The sequence below is a fragment of the Terrapene carolina genome, unplaced genomic scaffold, assembly GCF_002925995.2.
Source record: "Terrapene carolina triunguis isolate 2854851 unplaced genomic scaffold, T_m_triunguis-2.0 Scaffold62, whole genome shotgun sequence".
In the NCBI taxonomy this organism is placed as follows: domain Eukaryota; kingdom Metazoa; phylum Chordata; order Testudines; family Emydidae; genus Terrapene; species Terrapene triunguis.
The window spans coordinates 6,459,164-6,482,975 of NW_020664413.1; the positions used below are offsets into that span (position 1 = coordinate 6,459,164).

Below are 23,812 nucleotides of genomic sequence, written 5' to 3' on the forward strand. Positions count from 1 at the left end.
CACACACACACACACACACACACACACACACACACACACACACACACACCCGTAGTGAGGACATAGCCTAAGATGTACTGAACCTTCATCCCTTTCTGTTTTATAGTTTAGTTGTGGCCTGGCCTGGATTAACCGATGTACACTCTCAGCAGGGGTCCTGACCATCAGGTTTGGGAAGGTGGCACTACACCAGGCCACACCTGAGCAGCACGGTGACCCTGTGCATTAGATCGCAACACCACTCACTCAAATTTGGCCCAAGGGGTGGCTGGGCCAAATTTGAGTGAGTGGTGTTGCGATCTGGTGCACGGGGTCACTGTACTGCTCAGCTTTGGCCCGGCTGCCCCTCTGTCATGACAGGGGAGTCGTCTGGGCCAAATTGAGTAAAGATGGAGGATGCCTCCAGTTGCATGGTGTGCAGGGCCCCAAAATGCTTTAACCTGGTGCCAGATGCTGTTTTACAATTGGAATGCTCACTCGCCTTTCTATGAACACCGTGACCAAAAGCCCTTTAAATAGAAGCTGCTGACCCGGCAACTCTGTCGATGGTGGCAAAGGTCCAAGTGAGGCAGGAGCCCACCCCCATGATGTCAGAGTCTGGTGTTCCGTGCTGCCCCAAGGGAGTAGTAACTGGAGACCGTAATGTTCGCTGATTCCATAACTGAGGAGGGAGCGCCGGAGGGGAGGTTGTAGAAATGTTTACGTGTCTCATGGAAGGCTTGAGCTCTTGGAGAGCAAGGAAAATATTTCTCGAGCAAGGCTAGTCTGCAGAATGGTGTGCTGCACTAGAGAGTGATACACAAAGCATCCCTGCCTGAACAGTGTAGTCTGTAAGTCATGCACAAGACAGACCGGGCAAAGCAAACATCAGAAGGGCTGAGGAATTCCGCAGGAAAAACCATAGGATGACTGTCTTTCCTAGCCAGCTAGTGGCTTTAGGGTGATCTATTTAGGAGTGGCCCTGAGGCTCTCCTCCTTTGGCCGGGAGCAAAAAACTGTGCAAAATAATTCTTTGGTCTTGGACAAGGACTGTAAACAAAAAGCAATTGTTCCAATATGTGGCCCAGCTCCACGTGGTCAGCTGGTTAATGGAGTAGCCGAGTCATCTGAACTGGTGCCTACCTCCCCTCCTAGTCTCCAGTGTGGGGAAACGGCGAGATTGGCAAGGCAGAAATTGAGGATATTAGCCATGACCAGTCAAAGAGCTGATGCACCTAATTCAGCATCCTGCTTTTGGCAGTAACCGATGCTTGTTGCTTTGGAGGAAGGTGGAAGCCATCTAATCCTGTGCAGGGATGGTAGGTGTAGCGAAGGAGATAGTACAATGAAGGTTGGATAGCAATGGCACAATGCTGGGGGGGAAGAAGGGGGGCTGATAGCACTTCTCACTTGACTAGCTCGTGTGGTTAGTAATGTTTTGTGATTCCCCAACCAAACCTTCTACTTGATTTGACCAAGGAAGCAAACCAGTAACCTTGAATGGCACCTGTCAGATCTCGACAGTCATCTCAGTGAAGGTAGGAACGTGAAGAAAGATGTAATGTAGTGACGGCAGTGCCAGCAGAATGACTAACAATCTTCTCCCCTCCTCCCCTATACTAGTCCTAGACACTGCGGGACAAGAGGAGTTCAGCGCTATGCGGGAGCAATACATGCGGACGGGGGACGGGTTCCTTATAGTCTATTCAGTCACAGACAAAGCCAGCTTTGAACACGTGGACAGGTTCCACCAACTGATCCTCCGAGTCAAAGACAGGTGAGTGCACTGGAGGGAAGAGCTCCCTTAATGCGAATCCTTGCTGCTTTGGAGGCATTATGCTCCAGCGGGTAGAGCACTGCACTGGGACTCACGAGATCTGGGTTCTAGTCCTAGCTCTGCCACTGACCTGCTGAATGACCATGGGCAAGTCACTTCCCCACTCTGTGCCTCAGTTTCCAGATCCATAAAATGGGGTAAAGTCACTTACCCTCCTTTGCCAAGTGCTTTGAGATCTATAGATGGAAAGCGCTGAGAACTAGGTGGAATTATTATTATTTATTATTCAATGAACAGCATCTCTGTGTACTTGCATTTAGGTGTCTGGGAATGAATGGTTGATGGAAGATTTACATGGGGTGGATAGTTCAGTTGTCTAACACTTGTGAATAAAAGAGAGAAGGCAATATTCAAGCTCTAAACCAGTGGTAAGCCAATACTTCAGAAAGATCAAAGAGGAAGCTCACAGGGTCTTTTTATCTTGTTAATAATTCACTCTTCTCCATCTTACCACATAAGTGTTTTCCATTTTCACTGGGTGGAGTGTGAATTTAGATCACGCATCCCTGCAGCTTTAAAGCACTTAATTTTTCCATTCATAATTTTTTTTTTTTTTTTTTTTTTTTAATCAAGGGAGCGCTCAAGAGAAGTTGCCAGAGGGAGTCAGTCCTTGTTGCTGGCTTTTTGGCTCTGAATAACTCCCCAAAAGGAGGGGTGGACTTATGTGAGGTTTACTGCTGGAATGCTTTTCCACTGAAGTGTCCAATACAAAGCCCACAAGAGTGGGAAATGAAGGAAAAGCTACCCTTTTACTGCATCTAGATGAACATAAATAGCAATCATTTCATTTGCCTCCTAGATACAGAAGTGGGATTTTCTCCATATCTACCACATTCTCTCAAAACCTGAGCCTAAGCTAGGTCGACAATGAAGTCTTTGTAAGTTGAGAGAGAACAAGACAGTGTTCTATAACCTGTTATGAATAGACATGCGTTTTATCTAATTAAATTCAATGAAAATGTGTCACCCTTTTGGTTTTGATATGAAACTTTCCTCTCTCCCCCCACCCCTTCAGCGATGTTGTTAACCCAAACACAACAGCTTGTGTATGAGAACTGGGAAGTGAAATTGACTAGAAAGAAAAATGTTCTCCTTTTTCCAGCTCAACCTGAGTGAAGTGCATAAAGTAAACAAACCGTTCAAATGATAAAAAGTAAAGTTAGCTTATTTAAAAGCTGGAATCATTTTAATTAGCCAACGCTCTATTAGCAGCCTGGGTAAAGGGTTTTCATACTACGTGGCACTGAATTCTGAACTGAGCTCGGTAGTTACTCCAGATTCATACCAGTGTAACTGAGAACAGAATTGGGCTGTGTTTTCATATAACAATCCTATGTCCCCCTTAAGCATTTATTTTTGGAGATTTTAAATCCAAGAGGTTTCCTTCTTTGGAAGAGTTGTTTAAAAGACAGTGCTTTTTTCAGTACATTTAACTGTTGTGTAGTCAATAGCTGCATTTGCCCTGTTCAACTAGCAATCATACAACTCACTACAGGGAACAATGTCCAGAGTTTTATTTCTGACGTAAACAAGGCAAATTACATACTGTCCAAATTTAGTCGGTTTCTACCACTGTGCTGCCAACCAGAGAAGAATGGATCATTGAAGAGAGCAAAGCGCTTACCCCAGAATAGGCATAGAATCAAGATCCATTATTGCTCAGACATTTAATTAAATCCGTATTATCATAATTAACTGTAAGAGTAAATGGAAATTCAAAAACCTGTGTTTAGTGTATCTCCAGCCACAGTTATGAAGCAGTATGTCACAGAAAAGACAGAGTCTTTCTCTGTCTCAGTGAAAAAAAGACATGGAAACAGATGCTGAAAATTCATTTGAACTTAAAGTAACTCCAGTCAAAACTTTTATACAAATAAGTAAGGCTTGCTACTTGTCATGGCAAATAGGAAAAAATGCTGGCCCATGATATTTTATTATATTTTTTTTTCCAAGAAGAAATAGAGTTGGGGAAAATCAATTGTTTTACAGTAAAATAGTAAAAACCATTTCATCTTATTTAGCAGTTTTAAAACTAGTCAAACCCCATTCAATACTCCACTCCATTGGATGTACATAGGGCCTGGTGGGTAAAAATTCATGGGAGAGTCTTGCTCAGTAGAATACTAGCATTAATGACCAATCATGATTGTTTTGGGGGGGCGGGACCTAAAAGACACATGGCCAGATCATCAGTTGGTGTACACTGGCATAGTTCCATTGATCTATGCTGATTTACACCAGGTTAGGATTTAGCCCAGTTTTTGTCATAGAAGCCATAGAAGTGTCTGTAGACTGTTAGAGCAATTATTGTAAAGTTAGGCAACTTTTGATACTTAAGGATAGTAGTTCACTCCCTTGTATTTTTAGAGGCAGGAGGCACTAGGTAATAGTATTGTTCCTGTAGTCCACCAGCTCCTGAATAGGGAATATTCCAAATAGGCCTTCAGCATATTTTTGGTACCTCACAATAACTGTGTATTGAAATCAATTTGTTGTCAGCCACGAAAATATTCCCAGTATGTTCCTCTGCGCTTCTCCCCCGCCCCCTCAAAAAAATAATGTTGCCATATGGACACCGCATCATTTCCCTCCAGTTCTCATTTGCGAGCATAGTTCTGAGACATGGCTTGAGTGAAACTAATCAGAAGCCATAACAAGAAATGTTGGAAATCTGCCCATTTTCTCTTGATTACAATGTCTTTGGATGCCTACACTAATTTTCTTCCATGCGTATGGACCAATATTAGTTAAGTACTGAAGTTGTGTAACTGATAGGAATCTTGGATCATGGTGGAGCTTGTTCTTAAACTATAAGAAAACAGCAGCTTTGATTACTTACAGGCACATCAGCTATTTGTGTACAACTTGTAATGTGCTAACTACCAAGGAAAATATCTTGCCTAGGTAATGTATAAATAGATATGAGTCCTGCTTTTGTGATGATGTATGATTGCTTGATCCTGCTTGTAATTATAACTAGGCTTGGCAGAATTTGATTTTTATTTTTTATAATTTCAAAAGATAATATTGATGTTTATTTTTAAGCTTTTTTTAAAAATTTTTTATCAGTTTTCACAATTCCATGAAGTTTTGGGCTTTAAGCATTTTTTCCCATTTTTAATTGATTTTCAGTTTTAACAGTTGCGGGAAATTAGGGGGAGGGGGACTGATAATTATTTTATGACTGTAGACATTGAGATTCAAAAGTTAAAACTTTCTACACGGTTAACACACATTGTCAATATCACATATCAAAATGTACAAAGTAAAAATTCTTAAATCAACAAATCATATCTGTTTTCACTATTCATCCACTAGTCCATTTGTTACATGTGTAATCCAAAAGTCTAAATCCCTGGATTTTGGCTCTAATAAATTCTCAGGCAGCATTTTTCATTGATAATAATCAAAATATTCAGATAAAGAAAGTGTTTTTCATCAGTTTGTGTGTGTACAGTGAAATCTGTTTACCAATATTTACCGATTAAAAATCTAATCCTTCCGAGCCTAATTATAACTCATCTGCTAAATGCCTACATGCTGCATCTTTCTAGCTGAAAATGCTAGATGGTGGTAGTCTTTGAAAAGGAAGCTTACACTGAAAGGCTCCTCCATATTGCTTTCTTGCAGAGAGTCTTTTCCAATGATATTGGTGGCCAACAAAGTTGATCTAATGCATTTGCGGAAAATCACTCGGGAACAAGGAAGAGAAATGGCCACTAAACATAACGTAAGTTTGTGGGTGTTTCTTTGTTTGCATGTTGTTTTGGCAGTTGCACTGCTTTTAAGTTCCATTCCAGGCATTCAGAATGGGATTCATTCCGCATTTGGAGTTTAATTCGATCACTTCGCTTATAATTAAACACTTGCAATTCCATTTTCAAATAAAAGGCAAAGAAAGTAGGAGAGAGAGAGAGAGGTTACTTCCAGTGGGGCCAGTTCTGTACACCATACTATAGCAGAGCTATGATGATAAGAAAGTCATTAGAGAGATAAGGTGGGTGAGGTAATATCTTTATTGGACCAATTACTGTTGGTGAGAGACAAGCTCTTCAGGTCTGGAAAAGGAACCGCCCCCTCCCCCCAGCTTCTCGAAAGCTGGTCTCTCTCACCGGCAGAAGTTGGTACAATAAAAGATATTCCCTCACCACCCACCTGACCTCTCTAATATCTTGGGACCCGCATGGCTACAGCTACACTGCACACATGATCATAAAGTCATGTAATGCAAGTTATTTGCAGGTGGGTGGAATGTGCCTGTAAGATGGACAAAATGCACTCTTCAAATGAAAATGCAGAAAAGGTAGTTAGAGATACACAGGGCCTTATTCTGATCTCGGACGGTTGTCAATCAGGAGTAAATCCATTAATGATGATGAAATTACATGAGTGTAAAACCCATATAAATCAGACCCAATATCTCAGTTCCCTGTTATCCATACTGCAGTTTGGCTCCAGAAATGGCTCCCAAGTAAGATTATAATCACCATTATACTAGGTTAATCCCTTCTAAATGCCCACAGTCATGGAAAAGACTTAATGGAACTTGTCGCATCCCAATGGATAACATAATGTGAATTATTCAGGGTATATTTATTCCCACCCCTGTAAAGAAGCTTTTGTGGAAGAGCAGAGAGCCAGTCAACCTAAACAAGAACAACACACGGCTCCTGTGTTGTGCTCAGTTTCAGTGGTGTGGAAGGTGCTGTATGTGCAAATGCAGAATTTTCAAATGCAATATCAGAAGCCAGGGTTACAAATATGGCTCTTTGCTAGGTCTGTATGCTACAAGTGACCACAAAAGTCCATTTGGCTGCCAATAGAAAATGACCTTCTCTGTCACCTGAACAGAAGCTTTTCTAAGTCTGAAAGGTAACTGTAGAAATCACCATTCAAGGACCTTAAAATGCAGTGTAGCAAGGAAGGGATCTTTGGCAGGTGTTTGCTAAAAAACTATCTCCAACAAACTTCTGGCAGGCATGGTAAATAGTTTCTTTGTTTGTGTGGTCTTCATGTCCTCAAGTACTTCTCAGGGGAAAAGAACATCTCTCCTAATAAACTCTGCAATTACTCTCTTCCCCCCCCCCCCCAATCTGGAACTTTATGCTTCCAACTGTTTTGTATGTTGCACATTTTATAGGATGGGGTGATCTTTGGTAGTGTCTTTGTGTCCTTTCTGTGAATTAACCTTGATGTCATGGCAACATTTCACTTACTTGCCTTTCTCCTGGCAGTATAACCTTCACTTTGTGCCCCAAACTCCAGTGTAGCACAGCTGTACGTTGTTACGCAGAGGCTACATTCCACCCTTTGCTCATTTCAATGGTGAGTGAAGTGATCTCTATATGTAAGGTGAAATCTTGGCTCCATTAAAACCAGTGGCAAAACTCCCATTGACTTCAATGGGGCATGGAATTCCATGGTTGAGAACACCCTTATTAAACAGTCTGTTGATCTAAGAGACTACCTGAAATTGTCCCCAAAGAAACAGTCCTTCTGCCTTAGTCATTATAGGATAACCCTCTGTTTTGCTTCTAGTCCCTTGGGTTGTCACTTGAGATAGGTTCATTGTCCACATGTAAGATGTTACTAGTATTTATTATGCTGGGCTTTTGTCTTTCAGATCCCGTACATAGAAACTAGTGCGAAGGACCCACCTCTGAATGTTGATAAAGCCTTCCATGATCTTGTTAGAGTAATCAGGTGAGCTATAAAACACTTTACTCAGCCATCTATTAACCTCCATTGGCAGGAGGCTCATGAATCCTTATAACACATGGAACCAAGAACCTGATCTTTTATTCTTTATTAGGGTTGCTTGTTCCATACCCACACGCAACTATCAAAATGTAGTTATCTTTTAAGGTATAAAATCTTCATTGTCAGTGCTAAACATTTTGAGATCTAACTGCATATAAAAAATTTAAAATATAGTGGATTCACCTACAATTCATCCAGACACTACGTTAGTGATCAATAACAACATGCAGTATTGGCATACAAAAACTGTGGGCCAGATCCTCCGCTAATGTAAATCAGCATAACTCCAGTGAAGTCCAGGGGTTATACCAATTTACACTCTATCTGGCGTAATATTGTATTCCTGAAAATCAGATGGAACACCCGAGCAAAACTCAAATCCATAAAAATCAGAAAATAAAATGTCAAACAGTATATCTACATGTATAACCTTCTCCCGCAGACATACTGTCCGTTTCCCCTACCCAATCTTCCACATACATCTTGGGTCACATCCAGACATCCTTAACTCTGACCTCTGTTTTTGATGCCAGTAATCTTTTGAGTGTGGCTCGCACCTGTCTTTGGAAATTTGCTCATGGTTCTCCCAGGTGTCCTTCTTGTTTTAAGACTTGGAATCTTTTGATTTCCATAACTCCACTACATTTTTCACCCCGTTTCAGATGTGACTTCAAAATTAAAACTTTCTCTGTGTTGGAAGTAATATAAAGTAGAACCTCACTTAACCGAAATTAACAGCAGGAACCCCAGCCTCCAGGGCGGACAGCCAGAGCCCTGCCACCCATTCTCCAGTTTATCTGGATTTTTGGTTATCTGATCTGGCCCCAGTCCCAGTTGGATTAGATAACCAGGGCCCCATTGTATTTAATACATAGCATTGCTTTTAGGGCAGTACTCCAAAGTAGACAGTGGACTGAATAATATTACAGTAGAACCTCAAAGATACGAACACCAGAGTTACGGACTGACTGGTCTGCAAGCAGCATTTAGTCGTGTATATGACCTAATCCACTGGAATCTGACACACACATTCGTGTATATCATTGGTTTCAGTTGACCTCATGAGGGCTGTAATATAAAAATACAGGATTAGTGTGTGTATATAAAAATCTCCATCACTGAAATGCAGCCACCTTTTGTTGTGGCAAGGAGCGGGGGCTTTGGGGTGTTTGTTTCTGTTTGGCAGCACACATGCGTATCACACAGCAGCTTTTTAAGTAGGGGAAGTGAGTAACCCAACCGAAACTCCAGGAAGAATTTTCATTAGGCAGAATTTAATCACAAAAGGACAAAAACACTAGGGTTTTGGTAAGAATGCACCTACTCTGAGATGAGTGCAGGGGGACCTGGAACTGTCATGAGTGGCCCCCGTTTCACTTGTAGTCCAAAACACAATACAGATAACAGCATCTGGCATTTGCTGAGCAAAATTACTGTAGAGGCAGTTAAACTATTGTACTGTACAGAAGAGTCTCAAAGCTATTTCCACCTTGCTTTTGTTTGCTGACTTCCTGAATCAGTGTAAGTCTGTGAATGAGGATGGCATTGTTTGGATTTCCATTACACTGTCATTTTGATTACAATGTCTGGTTGTTTTCTTGTGGCCAAAACTTGAAGGAATTGGCTATTTTCTGTACTGAAGGTGACATTTCACTTTTTCCACCCACTAAGTAGTGAAACGTAAGCCAATTTGTATAAGAAACAATGTGGTCTACTGGATAAGCCATGGGTCTTCCATCTTGGAGAGCAGGGCTTTGTTTCCAGTCTTGCCACAAACTTCGTCCGTGGCCTTTGGCAAATTCGTTTCACTCTCTGGGTGAAATCCTGGCCCTGCTGACATTAATGGAATTTTGCCCAGGATTTAATCCCTGTTCTCCAGTTGCTCAATCTGGAATATGGACCTGTGCATGTTTTCCACCTCCAACACTGATAACTTTTGTAAAATATTTGGTCTCTGTCTTCTTTTTATGATCCCAATTGTGCCACCTGCAGAATCTTTAAAGGCCTTAGGTTTGAATGTGTTTTTTTTCCACTTCAGTGACCTGTAGTTCTGCAAACAGATTTCTTCTATAATCATAGGACTGGAAGGGACCTTGAGAGGTCATCTAGTTCACTCCCCTGCACTCAAGGCAGAACTAAGTATTGTGCAGGGCTGGCTCCAGGCACCAGCCCAGCAAGCACGTCCGCGGCAATTCGGCAGCGGGTCCCTCGCTCCCTCTCAGAGCGAAGGACCAGCCGCCAAATTGCTGCCGAAGACTGAAGCGGCGGCGGTAGAGCAGATCGCGACTTTTTTTTTTTCTTTTTGCTGCTTGGGGCGGCAAAAACCCTGGAGCTGGCCCTGGTATTGTGTAGACATTTTCCTAACAGGTGTTTGTCCAACCTCAATCCATTGCTTCTTGTCCTATCCTCAGAGGTTAAGAAGAACAATTCTTCCCCTTCCTCCTTGTAACAACTTTTTATGTACTTGAAAACTGTTATCATGTCCCCTCTCAGTCTACTCTTCTCCAGATTAAATAAACCCAGTTTTTTCAGTTTTCCCTCATAAGTCATATTTTCCAGACCTTTAATCATGTTTGTTGCTCTTCTCTGGACCTTCTCCAATTTGTCCACATCCTTCCTGAAATGTGACGCCCAAAACTGGACAGAATACTCCAGCTGAGGCCTAATCAGTGCAGAGTAGAGCAGAAAAATTCCTTCTCGTGTCTTGCTTACAATACTCCTGCTAATGCATCCCAGAATGATGTTCGCTTTTTTTGCAACAGTGTTACATGTTGACTCATATTTAGCTTGTGATCCACTATGACCCCCAGATCCCTTTCCGCAGTACTCCTTTCTAGGCAGTCATTTCCCAGTTTGTATGTGTACAACTGATTGTTCCTTCCTAAGTGGAGTACTTTGCGTTTGTCCTTATTGAATTTCATCCTATTTACTTCAGACCATTTCACCAGTTTTTCCAGGTGATTTTGCATTTTAATCCTATCCTCCAAAGCACTTGCAACCCCTCCCAGCTTGGTATTGTCTGAAAACTTTATAAGTGTACACTCTAGGCCATCATCTAAATCATTGATGAAGATATTGAACAGAACTGGGCCCAGAACTAATCCCTGTGGGACCCCACTTAATATGCCCTTCCAGGTTGATTGTGAACCATTGATAGCTACTCACTGGTAACAGTTTTCCAATGAGTTATGCACCCACGTTGTAGTAGCTCCATCTAGGTTGTATTTCCATAGTTTGTTTATGAGAAGGTCATGCGAGACAGAAGGTCAAAAGCCTTACTAAAGTCAAGTTATACCACATCTACCTCTTCTCCCCCCCCCAACCACAAGGCTTGTTACCCTGTCAAAGAAAGCTGTTAGGTTAATAACTAATGCTATCAGGTGAAGCTATAGTTTTTCCATATGAGTTGGAAGAATTGGCTTCCCCAGCAATGAAACTTGTTAGGCATTTATGCACAGGTGCCTCTCTGTTAGTGTTTATCTTACCACAGCTTCGAGTCAGCATCCGTCGAAAGCAGATGGTACTACCCACTCTTCCAAAATCCTGTCAAGCTGGCAGAAGGAGGGTGTGGGCGGATAATTATTGGAGAGTTACAGATATAAGTTGGCAATGTCCCTGGATGTTTCTGAACTATTCTGTACCTTGTAATTAGTAGGCTAGGCATTAGTATTTATTACATTGAGCTCTTATCACTATCCAATGCTATTCTGAAAAATCACTACAAAATAATTGGTATGGTGGGTCTCCCTATATATAGTTTCTCAGTGACTCCAGGTCAAATGTTCTCAGTTAACAAGCTAAATTTAAAAATGTATATTCTGTATGTGCCAGCCCTCCAAATGGACCCCAGGGCCTTACAGTCATGTCTGGGTTCTTTCCTTCGTGTGCATCAGTAGTTGTTATAAAGGTTCCACCAGCCAAATTAGATACCTGTTCAGCCTTGTTGCCTTCAGTATTAAAAAAAAAAAAAAAAAAAAAAAAAAAATTGTGCATTCATTCAATTAAAGAACAGAAATGATGCTACATGACTTAGCTGGCCAATCGAAACGAACTACATTTTGCTGAACTGTTTTGAGAAGACTGTTGAAAGACTATCAAGGATTAGCCACAATCAGAAATAGGATAAAATCATCTGTTAAATTTTTTGTCACAAATTGTTAGCTCAGCTGTAGTCAGGAAAATGTCATTTAAAACTTCCTAATGCTCTGCATCTATCTCCAAATTGCTTCACGAACATAAGGGGCTAGCTCTTGACAGGACCTGGGGCATGAGTCATACTCTGATGGATACCATGGCAACTGTCAGCCAACGGTTGTGCTCCTTCTGAGTAGAGCTGCATTTGGTTGAGTCCCAATTTTTCTTACAAGTGCTGGGATTGGCTGGAAGAAGCCTGTGGTAGTCCATATAGTTGGTGGTACCAACATCTAACTCGTAGGTAGATCTATCAGGATCTTCCTGATTTGCCCTCTGTTCTGCTGTAAATTCGCCGTGGAACATTCTTCCACTGTAACACAGGGCAGGGGGTAATTCTCTGTCTCTGGGATCATCTTCCAGAAATCAACTTTGTATAATGCTGCTAATGTTACCTTGCTTCCTAATAATACTTCTAAACAATAGATTTGGGTCTGGTCAGCTCTCTGTAGAGTTAACTGTCTGGAAAGAACTCACTAAACATGTCTTTCAAAATTTTTATCTCAATAGACTGTGGTTGGGGGTCAGGGGAAGAAGTCAAGGACCAATCACTTATCTTTAGCTATGCAGTACTGGCAACCCCAAGCATTCCAAAATCATGAATCAGGCTCCACACATCATAAGATCAGCTTACTTTTTTTGTGTGTGTTTGGGGTTTTTTGAGGGAGTTTTTTGCTTTCTAGCCTTTGAGCCTTTCAGGATCTCATTTTTTATGCTTTTCTCTGCAACCATAAGAGCTAGTAGCATTTTTAAAAACAAATCAAAGCTAAGATTCTCACATAAGTAACAGGACTCCAGGAGCTAGGGCTTTGAGGAAAAAAACACACCAAATATCTCAAGGCTCGCGATCAAATCACAAGAGTTGGCAACACTGGCTGCGTCCCATATCTGGTGTGGCTAGCTTGTCCTTTCCGTTCAGCGCTCAGCACGTAACAAGCTGAGGAGATGGTTAAGGGAGATCCCCAACACACAGATTTGATTTATTCCTGAGACTATGGTTCAGACCTTTGTGAGTTGCCAAGGACACACAGCCAGTCTGTTCAATCAAACCCACTGACTCCTAGTCCTGCATTTAACTACGCAGCCTTCCTTTCTCCTGTTTATTCTGCAACTCTGGGCCAGATCTTCAGCTGGTGTAAACTGGTAGCTCCAATGCATTGGAGCTAACTCCCATTAGTGTTAAGGAAAAACGATCTAGTGGTTGACAGAGCTATGTCCATTTATACCAGCTGAGGACCTGTTTAGCAGCCAGTCCCCTTTTCTAAATGACGTGACTCTGGATAGTGTGTAACCTAGATAATTTGGGAGGCCCTCAGTGACACAGAAGTGTAAATCGAATGGAATTGTAGTAGCATTAAAGATATTGCTCATCCAACACCCACAGAAGTTGCTGAATGAAGTGATTGAGGGCTGCAGTGGCATACAGTAGCGAGGGAATCCCAGCTGTGCATTTCTGATTGCTTTGATTTCATGCTGCCTGGAGTGTCCTCCTAAGGGCTGGTGTCTGGTGATGACCCAGAGCACTTTCTCCTTCTGAACCACTCAGCACTTTAAATTGGAAAATGATTTATTTATCAGGGCAGAACCCATTTGAACAGCAGGTTTTACAAAAAAAACCAATGCTAATTGATTCTAAATCAATTCATTTGACCAGAGGGAAATTCCAGCCAGATGTAAATCTTTAACAGGCTTTAGTTCCCCCCTGATTTCTGTTTCTCTGTAGTTCCTTGCTCAGAACTCACTCAGCCACTGGGGAAACTAAGCTAGAATGCAGCATGTTAGAACACTAGGGTAACCATATTTACCAGATGATGGGGGCCCAGCCTCCATTAGGGGCAGAGGGAAGGGTTGTGTTTTAACCAGGACCCAGTATATTGCCTTCTCACTTCAGCCATTATAACTCCCATTAGCATTAATATGTTATGCATGCTCCTCTCCCCTACCCCTTGAAGACTGGCTAGCTACTCACTATGGTAGATCAGCTGGTGGGGGCAGGGTGAGTAGCGGTCACACTCCCTCTAGCAGAAGGAGTCAGAACAGCAAATCTCCTCTGAAATGTGGCTGTGCAATCCACTGCCATGGCAACATTACCCTAACCCCCTTTTGTAACCTTTGCTGTAGCCACAATACTTCCCTTCCTTCTTCCTAGCAGCTGCTGCTGCAGAGGCTTCCCTTCCCCCATCCCAGATGGATGGCTGTTCTTCACTCGTAACTTCATTAACTTCAGCTCCTTGACGCTAATGGGGCAGCTGGCAGTGATCTGGTGAATTATTACTATTCTTGAATACCAGTAGGGCCTACCCTGGGTTCGGTGCTGCTCATGCACCCAGGAGGACACTGTCCCTGATGCAAAGAACTAGCAATCTAAGAAACTGGCCAGAAACATGGTGAGAGAGCCCTGGATAAATGCAGCGCCTGCTGGTCTGAGCCCAGGAAAAACAGTTTGTTTGTGCCAGGGTGCTGGCTCTTTTAACAGCGCAGCTATTTAAATTCTCACCGACAGAGTCACGTCCCTTTGTTCTTTCTTTATTTTGGCCCCGTGTCTCCTTGTGCAGGAGGGAAGAGGAGAGGTTCACCTGTCGTAGGGGTCAGTGAGTGGGGATAGCATTTCACCCCAGGGGTCTCTTCTGACTGATTCCTACCGCTCTAGAGATACTCGTCTATCTACCCATAGCCTAAACAGTAGGGATGGTTCACTAGGGTTTGCTTCTTTCTTTTCTCCAAACAGGCAACAGATCCCAGAGAAAAGCCAGAAGAAGAAGAAGAAGACCAAATGGCGAGGAGACAGAGCGACCGGCTCCCACAAACTGCAGTGTGTGATTTTGTGACCCGGGGGCTCTTGGCACCCCCGCCTGACCTAATGTGAACTAAAAAAGCACTAGCGAGACACTGTACCACCTAACTGCACCGTAACGCTTCTCACAGTGGACCTTACACCGAGGAACTTGCCGGGGGGGTTGGACTCGCTGACATACTTGAGCGGCGGCCAAACTGCTAGAGCTTGGCCTGGTTTGCATGCGGTGCAGAGTGGATTGCAAGCGTGGCGAGGAGGAGGGAATATCCAGGACCAGAACTCTCAAAGGTCAACAATCCCCAGCTCCTTGGTGTTTATTTTAAAAAGTGTGGGGGGGGTTTAAAGTGTTGGTTTTATCTGCAAACATTTCTCCATGTGACCCATTTCTAGCAGCCGTGAATGACCCTTTGTTTGGTACAGTCAGTCGAGTGTGTATGTGTCGGGGCAGGGGAAGGACTTTTTTTTTTTTTTTTTTTTGCTCAGTGAGCACTGGGTTGGAAAGAAACCTGGCTGGGGTTAGTTCCTTTTGCACTGAACTCTCTCTTAGACGGAGATGCCAAAACGCAGCTTCATAGTAGAGTGCATCGATTTGAAGGAAGAAAATGAATTCCAGCTGCTCTCCGCACTCCAGACCTTGTGTCAGACCCTGGAGGGCAGCCAGCTCACGTCCATAAACTCCAGTGTCGAAAAGAAGGGGCGGGGGGTTACCCTCTGTGAGGAGGTTCTGTTTCTGTTTTGTATTTTGGGGGCATGTCTGATTCAAAAGGTATTTTGTTAACCTCAAAATATTTAAATTAAAGTAATTTACAAATGGAAGGAACGGGCTTGGGGTTTTTTTAAGACAAATCCGTACTGATTTATTTAGAGGAACAGACATTAGGTGCTGCATTCCTCTTTCCAAGTGTATGTAAAACAGTGCTTGTATTCCAAGTAGCTCCTGGAATCTCCCTTGCCTTTCCCTACAAAACCAGTAACTGCACAATATGGAGATGGCTAATTGGTTTGTTCTCCCCATCCAAGTTCTCAGTTCAGGAGAATTGGCTCCATTTCCTTACTCTTTTTTTCCTCCCTCCCACTTTCGGTTAGTTCCTGCTGCCTTTGACATCGTTTCGGAGTTTTGCTGTTGACTCAAGTGGGATTTGTCCCTTCATGACTTTAGTGAGCCATTGACAGCGTGGAGATGAAAGATGTCGGACCCTCAGAGCAGGTGCAGGTATTCAAGCTGCCTTCAGAAGTGTTGACCTTAGTCCTGAGAGACCATCTTTCAGATTGAGGGAGGAATGAAATATCCATTCAGTCCTTGGCCTCTCTGACTGCTAATTGTGGTGGGTTTTTTTTTTTAATAGAATGGACAGTCGTCTACCGGACTGAGACCACCAGTTCATTCAGTGTGGGCTGCCAAGCACCTGTAAGAGTAACAATGTTCACTTGTCACCAGCCCAGGCTGAACTCAGTTCTATTCAGTTATGCCTTATTTGGCATGACAAGCTATAAAAATGTTACCCAGGGTTTCTGGCTTTCACGCTTTGGTATCTGAAAGCTGTAGATACTTGTACGAAACATAAAGGATGTGCCCATGATGGGGCTCCACCAACTTGCCTATTTGCATTTGTCCCCGTGTGTCCATTTGTCGTTATTGTCTATTTCTTGATTTGGGGCCAGGCTGTTTCATAGCACATCTTTGCACAATTCTCCTTGCCATGAGGTGAGTAAACTTTTTGGACAGGTAAGTAAAACTAATGCAAACTCCTAATCAGATTGTATTCTCCTGCGTCATGCTAGTAGATTTTGTTCCTTGGCTGGTAATTGTCCAAGGCTGTTTTGCCAGGCTGAATAGTATAATGCTATCTCAGCTGGTGTTTTCCTTCCTCCTAGGTTGCAGACCTCATTTTTCTTCATTGCTTTTTCATGAAAAATGTTTATTTCTGAAAACATGAGGAAATATTTCTCTTGGACCCCCATATTTTAGACTGTGGAGTAGGAAGAGCTAACTGACTTCAGTGGAGCTAGCGCAGTATATTCCAGCTGAGAATCTGGCCCAAAATTATCTCTCTTCTGTCACATAGGTTTCTCAGTGGCTGAGCTGTTGTGGCTTGGTAGCCCAAGAGTGAAATCTTGGCCCTTTTGATGTTAAAAGGAGTTTTGCCATTGACTTCAATGGGATCCAAATTTCACCCTTGGTATTTATACCTTCCCTGCTGTTGTCATAGAGAAGTGAATGGCTCGGTATCAATTAATCTGCAAGTTACCCAGTCCACAGTCCACGATGACTCTAAAGTGTAGAAAGACTAGAGTTGACTCTGTTGCATCCCTGCTGGAATCCCTTTCTACTGTAATTTACCCGGTAGTTTTAAAATCAAACCTATATTAACTTCCAATCACATGAGGTCCCTTCTACATAGAGTTCAGCATCTACCATCCTGTCTAGAAATAATCTGTTTTTTTTATGTAATGTTTCTAGGGGAATTTATTTGATTTTTATTTTAATCCAAACTTCTGGGAATACTTCCCGGAAGATCTCTGAATCTTGAGTCACATCTGGTGCTACTGTTCATTGTATACATGAAATTATAGTCCACTGATTTTTGAAATGTCCTAATCATTTCTTCAGCAAACAACTAATAGCACAGAAGATTGTAAGGTGGGAAATAAGCCGGAACAGATCAACTCCTAATGAAGTACAAGAGTAGTAAAAATGGGGAAGAAGGACACAGCACAAACGACGTTAATCAAATTATTTCTAAATGAAAGTGATTCCCAGTAGTAGTCACATGTCTAAGGCTGTGTCTACATTTATGGCAATGTGTACAGTACATACACAGCACACACCCTTTCAGTGGTATAAATAGCAGTGTAGACGGTGGGGCACTGGTTAGGTGAGGAACGATATTCCACAACCTTAGGGTAGGTACCCTACCCAGCTCTCTACATGCCCAAGCAGTGCCTCCCTGTCTCCACTGCTGTTTTTAGCAGTGTAGTGTCCCAGTGCCTCGTCGCTGCTGGAACCTTTCTCTGCTACAGGAAAAGGCTCCAGCAGTGGGGAAAGTCTCTGGTAGAGGGGAGGCAGTGGGAGCCTTTCCCCGTTGCCTCCTGCCTGACGGAGCCTTTCACTGCCACATGTAGCTACACACCAGTGTGGACGCAGCCTGCTTTACACTGTGCCATGTAGCTACACATACCCTATACATTGGCACCAATGTAGACAAGGCCTAATAAGTAAGGATAAGATTGTCACAGATTCCGTGACTGCAAGACCTCCGTGACAATTTTCCGCTTCAGCCCTGGGCAAGCAGGGCTGGAGCTGCCAGCTGGCAGGGGCCCCCACAGCTCTCAGTCGACAGGGTCGGCGGGAGGACCCGGAGCTCTGAGACACAGCAGTGGAAACCCAGAGCTGTCAGTCACAGTGAAGGCTGCCCCCTCCTTTCCCCTCCTACAGTGGGGCTTGGACTCTCATCTCCCCCTCAGTCCCATTTTGTCAGTTATTTTAGTAAAAGTCAGGGATAGGTCACAGGCTTCCATGAATTTTTGTTTATTGCCCATGACCTGTCCCTGACTTTTACTAAAAATAACCCTGACAAAATCTTAAACCTTACTAATAAGCCATGAGTTGTGAGGTGGTTGGTGGGTTGTTTTCTTTTTTCTTTGGTTTGTTTGTTTGTTTTTTAAGGGCACTGAGTTGCTCAGAGTGAAGGTAATGGGTTTTGTTCATCACTTCAGATGCAGCTCAGGTCTGTTATAATGAGATGAGCTGCTATCTCAATATTAGAAGTGGCCAGTCTAGGTCCAGGTTTAGGCATGTTGCTAAGACGGCGTAATAGAAGCTTGCACCGTCACTGCTTGTGCTGCCGTGTCCCTGCCCTGGGGGTAGAGTGCACCACACTCTGATCGGGCAACTTTTAAAGTACTCAATTCACATGAGCAATTTTGAATTAAAAGAAAAACTGTGTGAGCAGTGTACTCCCACACCCCCCAGGCCTCATGTCTGCAAAGGGCTAGGCCCACACAGATTCCTTGGCAAGACCAGGGTCATAACATTCACTGAAACACATGGAGACACGAACAGCCTCCTAGCACTGTGCTGCTGCTTAAGTGGGGATACTGTAAGCACTTGGGCCCAGAGCCTCAAAAGTATTAAGGTGCCTAACTCTCATTAAAATGATTTCAGTGGGAGTTAGGTGCCTAAATGCCTTTGAAGATCGGGGCCTGGGTTCCTAACATGAATTAAGTAGTTTTTCCTCTCTGAAAAGGTGTGAGGGGAAAAATATATTAGATAAAATGCCCTCAAAATTGGACCATTCCTACTCCATGTTTCTGCTTCTCACCTTGCACCAATTTAACTCCCTTGACATCAATACATCACCACTCCAGGTTAACACCACTATAAATACTAGAGCTGGTCAGGGTTTGTATTTTATTTCCCATGGGGAAAAAGTTTTGTTCGTGGTTTTTAAAAAAATTTGCACAATTTTTCCTTTTAATGACAACTAGAGAGAGCTTATTTTGGAGTTTTTCGGTAAAAAATTGACAAAACCCCAGAAACCTCCTTAAGAAAAACTTCTGTTTAGTCCAAAAAGAACATATTTCATCCTCAAAAAATTCCAGCAAAAAAACCTGTCAACCAGTCCTAGTAAACAAACTCACAAAGGGGCAGGGGCCGGCTACATGGAGGCAGCGTGTCCTGGGGGCAGTTAGGAGACCTCTGTTACATGCTGGGTGCCCTTGGGAGAGTCATTTCTAGAGCCCTCTTGGCTACAAAATTTATATCTGCATCTGATCCGTGATCCCCAAACATGGTCTGTGGCTATAAAGCGGATAGCTGCACGTTTGCAGGGCTCTAGTCATTTCCTGACCTCTGCCTCAGTCTCTCTCTTCCCCCCCCCCCCCATAAATGGGGATAATGGTAGTGAACTCATGTGAGCAGCAGATTTATAATAACCCCTCAGACTGCATCCCCTGAGTTGTGTCCACTAACCAGAAAAACAGGATGGCCAGGTATTGCAGAAGGTGAATCCGTTACAAACCTCTTTCATTGCAAGCATGACCACAGAGGAATAATATCAATTTCAAAGCAAACAGGGGTTATGTTGCATGACAGTTTGAGTGCATGTGGCTGTATAGCGTTCACGCCTCTAGATGGGAAAGTTAGAACGACAGTGGCAAAGACAGAAGGGCTATGTGGGAAATTATATGCTAGCTGATATGGATCACCTGTTCTTATTTAACACGAGCCCACTGCAGGATGTGCTCTGTTCTTTAGTCTGTCATAATTCATTCTGGCTGAATAATTAAACCTACAGTTGTACTTGCATTTTGTAATCAGGCGTAGGCACTGAGAGTTTTAGACACACATAATGTGACTAGCCTCCTATGGTGGAAAGAAATATCCAAAGATGATAATTTATGTTGCCCACTCCGTGCTTAATCGGTTCCTTGCAAACGTTGCAGAGCTGTTGGTCTGGCTTTTGCCTCCCTTGCGTCCTGTGGAATGCTATTGACTTCAAGCAGGGGTGGATTTTTGGGTCATGGCAAACTGTGCTCAGTTGCTTGGAGACTGAATGATCTCCATGCTGCATGGCTAAGCAATCATTAGACTGACGAACGGGGTTCCTATAGTCTTCCTCTTGCTCTAAGCTTGTTAGACTTTCCTGGGTGCAATTTACGGACTATTTTGCTTTTCACCACTCCTATGCATATTCAGGGTGGAGCGGTGGATCACAAGAAGAGCTCTACACAGAGGAAGCTTTAGCGGGGGTTGAATTGCACCCACAGAACACGCGATGCCACTCAGGTTTTGCCCTGCAGTGGGTCAGGTTACAACCTAGCAAATAGTCTCAATGCCACTCAGGCTTGGCACCCGCTATCGATAGTACAGAGAGAGTAACTTGCCTGTCCCAGCAAGGCCCAGAATCCTCCCATTGTGCCAGACGTGAGGCGACCTGTCAGGCCAAGAGCCCAGAGGGAGGAGTGGGGTTGAGGATACTGCTCCAACCAGCAACAAGGCTGGAGGTCAGGGGGAGGCGGGACTAGGATTGGCCCGCAGTTGCATCCAGGGCTGAGTCTCCCCCATTTCCGGCAGGGAGGGTATTAACCCCACAGGGCTGGGTCCTCTCCAACCCTCATACAGCCCCCCTCCCTTTCCTAGCACAGTGCACCCATTGAATCTGGAGACTACATTCATCCCCGGCTCTACAAAAGCCTTGCTTGCAAAGAATGCAGGGGATACACATGCATATCTTGGCCCTGTGGTCCCAGAACCAATGAGGGGGCCATCATCTAGGAATTGAACTGGGGACTTGCAGAGCTAAAGCATGGGCTGCTGTGGTTTGAGCTAAAGAGCCAAGGCTTTCCAGCTGGGGCTGTAACAGACTCCTGTCCTGCGTGGATCAGGCAGAGGGGGAGACATGTAACACATGCTCACCAGTGGGTTACGCTCACACACCAACAGTGCTATGAAATAGCTTTGAGCTGGATGAACATGATGGCGATACCTTTGTTCATGTAGTCCCAGGGAGTTATACTAGACCAGAGGTGGGCAAACTACGGCCCGCGGGCCATATCCTGCCCGGCCCCCGAGCTCCTGGCCCCGGAGGCTAGCCCTGGCCCCTCCCCTGCTGTTCCTCCTCTCCCACAATGCTCTGGGCGGCGGGGCTGTGAGCTCCTGGGGCAGCGCAGCTGCAGAGCCTGGCCTGACCCGGTCTCTGAGCTGCATGGTGGCAGCAGCGGCGTGGCCCGGCTCCAGCCAGGTGGCACGGCTGTAGCGCTGCCAGCCACCGGTGCTCCAGGCAGCACGGTAAGGGGGCAGGGAGGGTTGGATAGAGGGCAGGGGAGTTCGGGGTAGTGGTCAGGGGGCAGGGGTGTGGATAGGGTTGGGGCGGTCAGAGGGTGGGGAACAGGGAGGTTGAATGGGGACAGGAGTCCCAGGGGGCAGTCAGGAAGGAGGGGGGGGGTTGGATGGGGCAGCAGGGGGCAGTTAGGGGACAGGGAGAAGGGGTGGTTGGATGGGGTAGGGGTCCCGGGGGGGGGCCATCAGGAATGAGAGGAGGGGTTTGATGGGGTGGGGGGGGGACGGTCAGGGGACAGGGAACAGGGAGGGTTAGATGGGGCAGGATTCCCGGGGGGGCAGATAGGAGGTGGGGGCTGGGCCACAACCGCCTCCCCTAACCGGCCTTCCATAGAATTTACAAAACCTGGTGCGGCCCACAGACCAAAAAGTTTGCCCACCCCTGTACTAGACTGTTGAGGCCTTAGGTGGTGACACATGTCCAGAATTGACATGCAGAGACAAGAAAACCAAGGTTGGTTTTAGTTTTGCAAACTCTCCTTGCTCTGATTGAGCTATGGAGGGGCTGATGTGACTCGCGTGTTACTACTTTCTCTGGGTTGAGTGCCTTCCGATCCTATCCTTGCTTTCCACTCTGAGGTTGGTACAGACCACTGAAAAGCTGGGCAGGCACTGCCTACCCTGAATTCATCTGGTCAAACAGCCCGTTTGAGCCCCCACCTCTGTGGGTGCGGGAGGAGGAAGAGGAAGGGTTCAGATAAAACTCTTCTGGTTTTGCTTTGTATATTTCAATAAGAAATGATGGGCAAAAGCAGGAGGAGACTTTTCATTAGTTGGGATTTTGTCCTGCAAAACCAAACCCAAAGCTGGTTTGGAGCCTACTCCCTCCAGACCTCAAAGCTTGAACTCGAGGGATGGTTACCTGGTTCTGGCTTTGGTCCACCTCTTCTGCAAATACAGCCTCAGTAAACCCACTCCAGTTAAAAGCTGCTTCTTGGGCCAGTGCTGGACACAGAGAACATTAATCTGCAGCCGGTGCAGCTCCCGATTGACTTCAATAAGCCTGCCTAGGAATGCCAAAGCAAAGCTCACTGCTCTAGTACTGCTGGTGCCTTAGCTCTAGGAACCCACTGAAAAGTCTTGGCAGGTGCTTAGGGTGCAGCGAGTTCCTGTCTGTGCACTTCATCGTAAAGTCTGTGGTTTGAATAACAGTGCTTGAGATGCAAACTAACAAAAAGCAGGAAATTCAAAGTGAAGGCTGATCCACCTGTCTCTGCTTACACCATTGTGGCAGGTGAACAAAGCACAATGGTGTGAGTTAGGCACTGAACTTCCCTTTTCTGTGAGCTTCCTGCTTCTGGGAAGGTTGGTTTCACAACCTCGTAAGAGCTTAAGCCAGTCTTTGTATTGACCGTCCTACAAGGTTTTATTCCCACATTTTGCCACTGCTGTGTGGTGGTGGGGTCTACCATTTTCCACATTAGATTTTGTGCACTGGTTCACAGATGTCTGGTAAAAGCTCCAAGCCCCGTGTCTGCCAGCCTATTTATGAGGAGGTTGTTGGGTAGGTGGAGGGGAGACGAGAGGGAAATGGGATCAATCAGAAAAGAGAAGTGTGTTATGGGGAAAGAGAGATGTTGGGGAGAAGATGGGAAATGTAAGGATGTGACGGGTTACATCGACCCCGCACTGGTAAAGCAAGGGTTAAGAGCAATTTTTGGCCCAAGAGGCCACGCCCCTTCATCCCTGCTGGGCATGCTCCCAGTGGAGGGAGCGTTCATAAGGTAGCAGCTCAGCTCAGTCGGAGGAGAAGAGCAGTTGTGTGCAGCAGCCTCCTGCCGGGAAGCAGCTGGGACTCCAAGGGGTTGAGTCTCCTACCTGTCGACTGCAGGAACTGAAGGGAACGACTTGCTCTTGCCAGCAGAGGAGCTGCCAGAGACGAAGCAGAAGGGACGCGAGAGGGAGCCCACAGCCAAGCTGCAGAAGGGACTGGGACGAGGGTAGGAAGAGCCCCAGGGAACGCACTTGGGGGTATTGGGACCTGAACCCTGTGTCAGGGGACCTTGTTTTTGAAGGGCCCTGGGTTGGAACCCTGTGGAGTAGGGCAGGCCCAGGTTCCCCTACCCTCCCCACTCTCACCACTAGGCAACTCTTCCCCTGATATTACCACTAGGCAAAGCAGCCTCGCCAGTAGGCATTAAGCCCCGGAGTATCGCCATTAGCCATACTGCCGGCCCGGGGCTCCCAGCCAACCCCCGACAAAGGGGGAAATCGAGAACACAAAGTAGGGAGACAGTGCTAAGGGGGAGGAGGAAGAGAGGGGGCAAAGAGAAAATGGACCCTGAAACCAAGGCAGGGAAAGAGATATATATAATAATGATTAATTGGGGAATGGCGGGGTTGGGGAGGCTAAATGGAGTGATGCCAGGAAATGAAGGAAGATCTCACAAAAGCCTGTGAGTTGTAAAGA

General features: G+C 44.9%; 1 protein-coding gene across 2 annotated transcripts in view; it reads left to right on the forward strand.

Annotated features, from left to right (window-relative positions):
* The window catches only part of MRAS (muscle RAS oncogene homolog), a 65,495-nt gene extending 49,527 nt beyond the window's left edge, over positions 1 to 15,968 (forward strand). For both annotated transcript variants that reach the window (XM_024215928.2, XM_029910564.1), the window contains exons 3-6: positions 1,603 to 1,756; positions 5,447 to 5,546; positions 7,440 to 7,519; positions 14,496 to 15,968. In XM_024215928.2, the coding sequence (XP_024071696.1) occupies positions 1,603 to 1,756; positions 5,447 to 5,546; positions 7,440 to 7,519; positions 14,496 to 14,595 (434 nt within the window). In that variant the 3' untranslated portion in view covers positions 14,596 to 15,968. The remainder of the gene's footprint in view (positions 1 to 1,602; positions 1,757 to 5,446; positions 5,547 to 7,439; positions 7,520 to 14,495) is intronic.
* Positions 15,969 to 23,812: the final 7,844 nt, after the last annotated feature.